Source organism: Electrona antarctica (genome assembly GCF_951216825.1).
Source record: "Electrona antarctica genome assembly, chromosome: 18".
NCBI classification, from domain to species: domain Eukaryota; kingdom Metazoa; phylum Chordata; class Actinopteri; order Myctophiformes; family Myctophidae; genus Electrona; species Electrona antarctica.
The window spans coordinates 39,532,616-39,542,154 of record NC_136799.1 but is presented as its reverse complement, the minus strand read 5'-3'; the positions used below and the strand labels follow the sequence as shown (position 1 = coordinate 39,542,154).

The 9,539-nt window shown below is 44.0% G+C and overlaps 1 protein-coding gene across 2 annotated transcripts in view; it reads right to left on the bottom strand.

Moving 5' to 3' along the window:
• Nucleotides 1-4,034: 4,034 nt before the first annotated feature.
• Nucleotides 4,035-9,539, bottom strand: part of tfb1m (transcription factor B1, mitochondrial) — a 95,393-nt gene continuing 89,888 nt past the window's right edge. For both annotated transcript variants that reach the window (XM_079528275.1, XM_079528276.1), the window contains exon 8: nucleotides 4,035-5,963. In XM_079528275.1, coding sequence (XP_079384401.1) covers nucleotides 5,624-5,963 — 340 coding nt within the window. In that variant the 3' untranslated portion in view covers nucleotides 4,035-5,623. The remainder of the gene's footprint in view (nucleotides 5,964-9,539) is intronic.

Sequence of the window (9,539 nt, the reverse complement as noted above, 5' to 3'; positions counted from 1 at the left end):
TAGGGTGTGGACAACCTGCCCTGTTCTCCCTATCAGGTGTAAGTAGCCTAATCAGTCCCATTTGCAGCAGAAATACAATTCAATTATGGCAAACATGTGACCACCACTCAAAATAAAAGTATAGCAAACGCCCCACCTCCATAAGATTGTGAAGCCTCTCCGTTTATCTTGGGCCACCCAGCCAGGCCTATATCCCATAATCAATCAATGAGATGTTTTAGGGCATTGTTTAGCTCAAAAGATGACAAATCCACAGGACACAACAAAAATATAAATAGTTGATGTGACATGTTGTGAGCTTGTCGATCAGCTATTTTCACTTTTTCTTAAAGCCATTTAAATAAAGCCATTTCAAAGCAGTTAGAGCTATTTGGGTGTCCCCTGAACCACTGTACATAATATTGCAAGATGCTGCACTCTGTCGTCAACCCTAAAAGCCATTGATTGATTGATTGATTGAAAATTTTATTAACAGTTTGCAGAATTACAGTACATTTCAAGCACAAACTCAATACAAAGGCTGTTAACTGTGAGTGGACGACCCAATTAAGCATTACACTTGTTTACAACAGGGTCCACCATGTTCAAATCATCAAAACATTTAGAGACGTACAAATAGACACTTCTATATAGACAAAGAACAGTACAGGAATTCATCATAATGGAGGTAAAAAGGGAAAAGAAACATATACAGTGAGGGGAAAAGGGGGGCGGGGGCGGTGGGGGTGGATTCAGATTTTACGGGGGCCAGTTTCGAATTGCAGCCATCCGTAGGTGCCCTTTGAGAGCGGTTTTGAAGGAGTCAAGGGATTCGCATGTCTTAATGACTGTTGGTAGGGCGTTCCACATTTTGGTGGCATAGGAGCGAAAAGAATTTAGTCCCTTGTTTGTGCCGAATCTGGGTTGAACATGATTCGTTGCACTCCCTCTGGTGTTGTGGGTGTGGACTTCGTTAACATTAAGGAAGTATCTACACAGGTACATGGGTATCTTGGTGGAGTATCGAATCTTGTGGACCAGACACATTGCAAGATGCTGTACTCTGTCGCCGACCCTAAGCCATGCCAGTCTGTCAAAGTGGGCAGGGGGAGGTGGGTTCGGGGGGTGAGGCTCCTGTTAACACCTTGAAGACCTGTTAAGGTCTTCAAGGTGTTTTTGTCGACCAGTGAGGAGATCCTGTAAAGGAATCTTGTTCTTTGGTTGACTTTTTTGATTACGTTGGTGGCCATTTTATCACCGGAAAGATTAGCCTCCAGGATGGAACCTAGGTAGGTAATTTCATCTTTACGTGTGATAACATTGTCACCCACTCTAACCAAGAAGCCATTTGCCTTGCTGAGATTACTATTAGATCCAAAGAGAATGGATTCAGTTTTTCCCAGGTGTAAAGATAGTTTGTTATCAGCGAGCCAGGTGCAGATTCTACTGAGTTCAGAGCTGAGGGCATTTTCAACCTGCCGTTTGTCCCTGTCCGAGACCAGCAGTGCCGAGTCATCTGCGAACAGGAACAAGTTGCAGTCACAAGCTGAAGTCATGTCGTTAACATATATTAGGAACAGTAGAGGCCCATTCCTGCCTATCAAAATGGGCAGGGGTGAGGTGTAACCATATACAAAAAATGTACAGTGTTGTACCCTACGCCCTTCTTCTTCTTTCTAATCATTTGTTCGGGCCAATGTGTTTATTGTCATGATTTGTCAGGAGCAGAGTTGGCTTTGTCCAAGGCTTAACCCATTTTGGGCGGGAACCCCTTTTGGTGTTTTAACTAAGCATTATGTTATACTTTAGCTATTGAAAAATAGCAGAGCTTGTAGGTCTGCTATTTTTGAAAAATCGTGAAAATGCGGCACAAATCTTTGAATATATATTCTTTCAGAGGACTTTTTTTTTATTTCGACGTCAGGCCTAAAAGGTACTTTCTGAAATGTCTATGGAAGAATTTCCGGTGCCCTCATCATTCTAAAAGGGGCAGGACTGCTATGCTTCTTGTGGAAGTTGTTCTGTCCCGCCGCGGTTGGTGTTCTTCCAGGCTCTGGCCCCCGGGGGATAAACGTGTCATCCAACATGGAGGTGCTGTCTGTCAGGAAGGAGAAGATGCAGAATCCCGTCTCCATCGTATATGGAGAGAAGAAGCAGATCATCAATACAATAGCAAACATGACAGAAGTGGGACACCGTCTCAGGGAGGAAACGCATGCACGCACAAAGCATTGTTATAATATAACATTGGAAGGGATTCAACAAAGGCAAGTTGAAAATAACTTACCGGGTGTAAATATGAGTATATTTTCATCCCACAGAATGAAGGCAGGGATTGATCTGAGGCCGGGGGTGGTGGTGGTGGTGGTGGGGGGGGGGGGTTAAGCCTTGCCGAATTGTGTGGCCAGAGCCTATCTCCTGTTTCTGTAGTGTGAGGCAGCTGTACCCCTGGACATGATGTACAAGTACACCCCCTGGACATGATGTACAAGTACACCCCCTGGACATGATGTACAAGTACACCCCCTGGACATGATGTACAAGTACACCCCCTGGACATGATGTACAAGTACACCCCCTGGACATGATGTACAAGTACACCCCCTGGACATGATGTACAAGTACACCCCCTGGACATGACGCTAGCATAATCGCAGGGACTCACCCACAAATCCAACCCTTGATGCCGAGTGCCAAGCAGGGAAGCACTGGGTCCCATTTTTCAGAGTCTTTGGTATGACCCGGCCGGGGATCGAACCCCGACCTCCCCTTTCAGAGCACACTCTAACCACAAGCACTCTGACCGCTTGGTATTGACTACATGAACCCTCCTAGACAACAGATATCCATGCTCACTCACAACATGTCACGTTGTGAGCTTATACAGTACATTAGTATATAACAAGTAGAGACCGCCCTGTGGGACTCTGGTCAACAAAGTATATCGTCTCTGTCGGGTGGAAACCTCATATGTTCGAATCCGTTACTTTTCAGGATACAAAATTCAAAAGTAGCAGATCTGCAAGCTCAAAACGCATAGCTTCACGCCACGTTTCAAGCTTGCAGATCTGCTACTTTTGATGGTTTTGTGTGACGCCGTAGTACGATCGAGTAAGGCATTCATTTACAAAAAATGAGGAAACGTTAAAATACGGAGATGAGACGTTTCTGCCCGACAACAACGATCACTATACACAGTTGGAGGCCATCGACATTGTCCTTTTCTTTTTGCTGAGGTTTGCGTGATCTGCGCAAAAGGACAGTTAACCCATTTTGGGCGGGAACCCCTTTTGGTGTTTTAAACATTGTTATAATTTAGCTATTGAAAAATAGCAGATCTACAAGCTCATAGCGCGCCACCGAGTGGCGCGCTATGAGCTTGTAGGTCTGCTATTTTTGAAAAATCGTGAAAATATTTATTTCAGAAAACTGGAGGATTTAGAAGGATTTTTTAAAATTTTGAGGTCAGGCCTAGATGGGTCAAATGATAAGGGACAATATCGGTGGCACCCAACTGTACATATAGTAGTTCTTTTAGTCAACGCCTCTAGTACCAGCATTCTGTAGTGACGTCATACGAGTAAGTACTGATCAGGTTTTGATATTAATAATGTAAACCAAGCACCTAAAAGGGAAGCAATTCTTTCTCCGCCGAGTAAATCTCAGTAAACCATCTGTTGTACTGGCAGGAAACGGCTCAGGTCAGTATTGTGCACTACGGGGAAAATGTGGAATAACAAAAAAAAACATGTTAGTATTACAGGAACAGGGAGTTCCTGTCTTTCTAATGACGCCTAATTTCATGCTTCAGTTCATGTTTTCGAGAAAACGGCCTCATCATAGCATTAGGACATGTGGTGGATGAATCCGCTAAAGTAGCTCATTTTCTGCACTTACCAGCCTTTTTATGATTTTTTTTCCCCAAATGGAAATTCGCTGTCTGTATATCGTAATGTTTGAAAGACCTGCCCATTTAGTCTAGTTGAGTCTTACACTTAAAAAAAATACATTTTGAGTCCTAATTGTGCAACACAAACACAAAATTATGAAACCAAAGACTTTGCTTTATTAAAGTAAATAAATTGACACATAGCTCACACAACAATGACCGTTTAATATTTTGTCTTCTCTACAAAAAACAAACAAAAACAAAAAAGCAAACATTCATCTTGAAGTTCTCATGTTCTGTTTAACTGCATGCAATGTTGTCACACCAACATACAAATGGATGGGAGATTCATTCACTGGACAAGAAAGAGTTCTCTTTCATAGCAGAGCATGATAATACATGTTTAGTGCTTTTCATCACCGTCTCCCCTGTGAATAAGCCTCATCCAGTGCAGCGAGGAGATGAGGAGGAATAGCCTGAATGTGGCGCTGCCATCTTGTTCCCGTTCCCTAAACCACACGATGTCCCACAGGACCAGGTGCTCTGAGAGCTGGTGTGTGTGTGTGTGTGTGTGTGTGTGTGTGTGTGTGTGTGTGTGTGCAACTGCGTGCGTCGGTGTGTGTGTGTGTGTATGCATGTATGTGCCAGCCATTACCACACTCATCCTCACACTTCAGAGCCTCCACCTGCGTATACCGGGAAAAAAAACACGCTTTCTGCATTTTCTTTCATTTTCCGTGTCCCCCGACTCCGACCCGAAAATAGCCGATCTGCAAGCTCACAGCGGCTCGCGCCACGACGCGCTGTGAGCTTTGCAGATCGGCTATTTCCGGTTGTGCGACACTGGCACGCAACTAAAGTATAAATCCAGTGCTTTATGTCTTGGAGACGTTCCAAGCCTATTTTAGCTACCATCAACCCCCCCACCCACCCACCTCCATTATCTCCATCATGGTTCCTGTCTCCATTCCAGGCCTGGCTGTAACTGTAACACAGAAAGGTACCCGCTTGCCTTAATGGGAGCAGAGTCAAGAGGATGGGCGGACGTTTTAAAAAATGCATGCTTATGTCAGGTGGAAATGTCAAAGTGCTCCGAGCACTCCGTTGTCTGTCTGTCTGTCTCCGCAACCGACAAGATTAGGCCATTAGCCGCCTTTTCTCCCCCTAAACTCATGGTCCACGCTGTGGTACTGTCGACCCTTTCCCCTCTTTAGTAAAAAAAAAAAAAAAAAACCCTTTCGCTACTCACCAACACAAAGACGCTTTTAAGATGTTGAAAAGGCTACTTTCGTTAGTGGCAATAACAGTCGGAGCCCCCACACCTCACGTCCAAAATACACTTTTTGGACAAAAAGAAAATATTTCACCGGAATACCGACCCTCTACAGATCTTGTCGATAGAAAAATGCCATTGACCAGATTTTCTCCTTCCGTTTAAATATTTACTTTTCTGGCCAAAATGTGTATATAAGACGAGGTGTGTGTGTGTGTGTGTGTGTGTGTGTGTGTGTGTGTGTGTGTGTGTGTGCGGGGGGGGGGGGGGGGGGGGGGGTGGCCCCGACTGTTCCCACTAAGGAAAGTAGGCTTTCAACTCCTCTGAACCGTAGCGAAAAAAGTATTTTTAATGTATGTTTGACTATACAGGCCGACTCAGGCTGCTCTACCGGGAGGTGGAGGGCTCCAAAGTAACACAGCGTTGAGGAGAACTCCTTCTCTGCCGCTACGGACCAGAGCTGTTCTCCCGCCAAACATTCTTCATGCTCTTTGTTCAGCAGGGTTGCCGGGCGTTGCACTGGCGTTCCCGTCACTGCTACCGGTGGTGGGGGATGGTGGACGCTGGTGGGATGGGTCAGCCCCGCTGGCCGTGGTTCGACCCCTGCCGCCCCCTGGCTCTCTCCGCTGCAGTCTCCGCTCCTCCCTGGAGCAGTAGTCCAGGAGGCCGGGGGGCTCGCGGGCGCAGAGGTGGGCGTAGGCGTCCGCCAGCGCCCCGAACTGCGGGATGGTGAGCTCCGTGGGGCGCAGGGTGGGGTCCACGTCCGCCTCGTGCATCATCTCCGTCGCTAGCTCCCAGCGCCGCGACTCGGGGAACAGCATTCTGGGGGAGAAAGCACATTTTGATTTAGTTTTAGTCATGGTCATTTGTATGAACTTCCATTTAGTTATGGTCTAATGTTTTGGTGTTTGTCTAGTTTTAGTCGGCTCAATCTTCAGTTGATTTTGTCGACACAATGTATTTCGGCGGTGCCTCGATGGCGTCGTAGTAATGCCTGATTTTACACTTGGTTGCATGCTGAAAATAGCTGATCTGTGCCGGGAGCTGGTAGATCTGCTGTTTTCAGACGGCAAACAAACATAAAATGACTTGTCTTTTAGTTCTACCGGATCTCTTCTCCACCAGTCCCTCCCTAACATTTCCGTCCAGTATTTTATTTGTTGACGAAATTGTCAATATAATTATTTAGTCATAGCTTTAGTCATCGTAACTTAGTTTTTATTTAGATTCGGTCCGTAGTTGGGATAGAAGAGAGAAAGAGAGACTAGTTGTGACACTAAGCAGGGTCAGCGTTGACACTCACTCTCAGGCTCGCTTTGATATCGCATCGATCATGCAAATTTAATAACGAGGAATTCAAACGCTTGAGAGAAATGAACCCTCAGCGAAATGCCTCCCCAACGTCTCTGAAGTTAATTGAAATCAAACAAGAAGCTGGAATGACTCATGAATATTTAAAGCTCTCAGTAGCTGCTGAGCTCTGCAGGCCGAGGACACGGATACCGATGGAGGGAAACTTCTGAAGTGTTACAGAACCATCAGCGTTCACGGAAGAGCTTTTAACCTGCTTAAAATAGAATATAAATAAGTGTATATATACAAAAACAATGTAGACATCACAGGTATCCAGATTATGTTCTTTCTCTCCACTACAGATATATATATTCCAAAGTGAGAGACAGAAGTCAGTGAATGCCGTTGTCGGCATTACATTTTTGTGTGTTTTGGTAAATCAACGCCCTACTGGATCACACTACGGCGTCACATAAAAGCATCAAAAGTAGCAGATCCAGAAAACCTTTTGACCCGGATCCACTGACAGCAGTTCTATGAAAGACGTTATGCACTATTTGCAATTGGAAAAGATAAAGTTTGAATTGAGAGGGAGTGAAGATAGATTTTACCAGACATGGCAACCCTTCATTGACTATTTCAATAGGTGCACGCTAACCCCTCCTACACAATAGATAACATAATCGAAAATTGGAAAGGAAAGGAAAAAAAAAAGAAAAGTGTGTTTTTTCTCATTTAAAAAGAAAAATGTCTGTAATTCAGTTGATTTACAACAACGTGTTGGGAAAGTTTGAGAGCAAGAGTGTCTGTCCTGTTGTCTTTGTTTGTCTGTTCACATTTGTCACTGTTTAAATGTTTTTTGTTTTTTCTTGTTAATCACATTTATATACCTATTTTATTATGTATTGTATTTGGAACATTTACACTACCTGTCATTATTTTTTTCATTTTATATCACTTAATTACTCATTATCATTGTCAAAGATAATCTGAAGTTATGTCATATACAAAATGCCTAATAAAAACAGTATTAAAAAAAAAAGAAGTAGCAGATCCACAACCGACTTGATCGGCTACTTTTGCCGTTTTTTTAATTCGAATCCTGGAAAGTAACAATTTTGGACATAATGAGGATTCCACCCGACAGAAACGCTATACTTCATTGACTAGAGTGCCCCAGGGCTCTGTACTCGGCCCACTCCTGTTTATTCCCCTCTACACATAATCTCACGTTGCGAGCTTGTAGATCTGATATTTTAGTCCAGTGTTCGCTACGGTGATATTAAACTGCAATCCATACGTTTTTTGTCAGTTAATAAAGTGTTCTTTTTAACCAATTGTCTGCCTACACTTCCAATGCTCATTTATACTGTAGACCCTGTGGTTGAATAGGACAGGGGTTCTCAACGTTTTTGGCCGGGGACCCCCGGAAATGCTTTGGCAATGTCTCGGGACCCCCGCCCCGCCCCCTCCCGCCTCCCGAAATTGACTGCTACAATAACCTTAAACCATTTTGGGCGGGAACCCCTTTTGGTGTTTTAAGCATTGTTATAATTTAGCTATTGAAAAATAGCAGATCTACAAGCTCATAGCGCGCCACCGAGTGGCGCGCTACGAGCTTGTAGGTCTGCTATTTTTGAAAAATCGTGAAAATAAAATTTAAAACAAAATCTATTTTTTTTTTTTTTTTTTTTTTTTAATAATTTGGGGACCCCCTAAAATAATTTGGCGACCCCAGGAGGGGTCGCGACCCACGGGTTGAGAACCCCTGGAATAGGACACCTAACGGTTGACAAGAGGTATTGCATGAAGCTTAAGACATAATATATGCTCCGTCCAAACAGGCTTTCCGGGCTTAGCTCAGCAGTAGACGTGTCGGCGCTCGCGTGGGAGACCCTCAAATCCCTGACTATCAATCAATCTTACAGAATGACACTTTTCAGCTCGATGATGTGCTAAAGCCGTTTTCACTGGGAGTTGACGTGCAAGCAGGCCTGGAATTTCATCTTTTTGGTGGGCAAGGCCACTTGGCAAATATAACGATGTTATTAAGTCTGAAATAATTAATTTGATTTAAAGGTTAAGAATTATTTTTGGATTTAATATGTAGTATTAACTATCAGTGAAATAAATAAATGGCCTCCATACCTGCCCTGCGTGCAACAGTTTAACTCTGGTTTGAGATCATTGAGCAAACCGGAATCACATGTTGGAACAGTTTCCGGAACCGGTTTGATCACACTGTCTGGTATGTGGACTCCACATCTGCTATGCAATTACAATCATTTCTAGGATCCCCATAACTTTGAGAGTTACAGACCAGTAAGGGTCCATTCGGAACCCTCTATATGTGAACCGTTAAAAGGGAAACGTTAAGGGGAATTGTTAACCCGGCATTGCAAGACTAAAGACAATGAAAGAAGTATGATGTTTAGGTGAAAAAAGAACAGAAAAAAAATAGTAATTAATGAATTCATTAAAATATAAATGTAGCCAAAAAGCTACGCTGGGGCTTGCTTAAGGAAGTGGAACCCTAGAACTCACTCAGTCCTCTCCCCCCTCCCTCCCTCCCTCTCTCTCTCCCTCCCTCTCACAGTTACATAAGTTGTGAGCCTGCCTCGTCTTTTTCTATGACACTTCAATGACTCATAATTGCCGCTTTGGTTTGAGGAGCTATAGCGCTGCCTTTGTTAGCCACGGCCCGCCCACGCATCTTAATGGGCACGGGGGCGTCGGGGCTGTAGCGCTCGCTTCACGTTGGCTGACGCTTTCAACTGTCCACGGCTTTGATGAAGAGCTGGCGAACACACAATGTTCACAGTTGGATCATGGCGGAATTAGTTGCCGTCGGCGAAAACCTCATAGGCCTTCTGTATGTCCAAAAATGTTACTTTAAAGAATTTAAATTCAAAAGAATAACAAAAATAGCTGACTCTACAAGCTCAAAGCGTGTCACATCGCTGCTATAGGGCATCATTTAAAACAGTGGTTTTTAACCTTTTTCACATCAAGGTCCATTATTAGTGTGGTGGCCCTAAAAAGGCAACCAGACTATTGTAATTGTAACACTTTATTATTCCACCTTATTATGCTAGAGTAACCCTA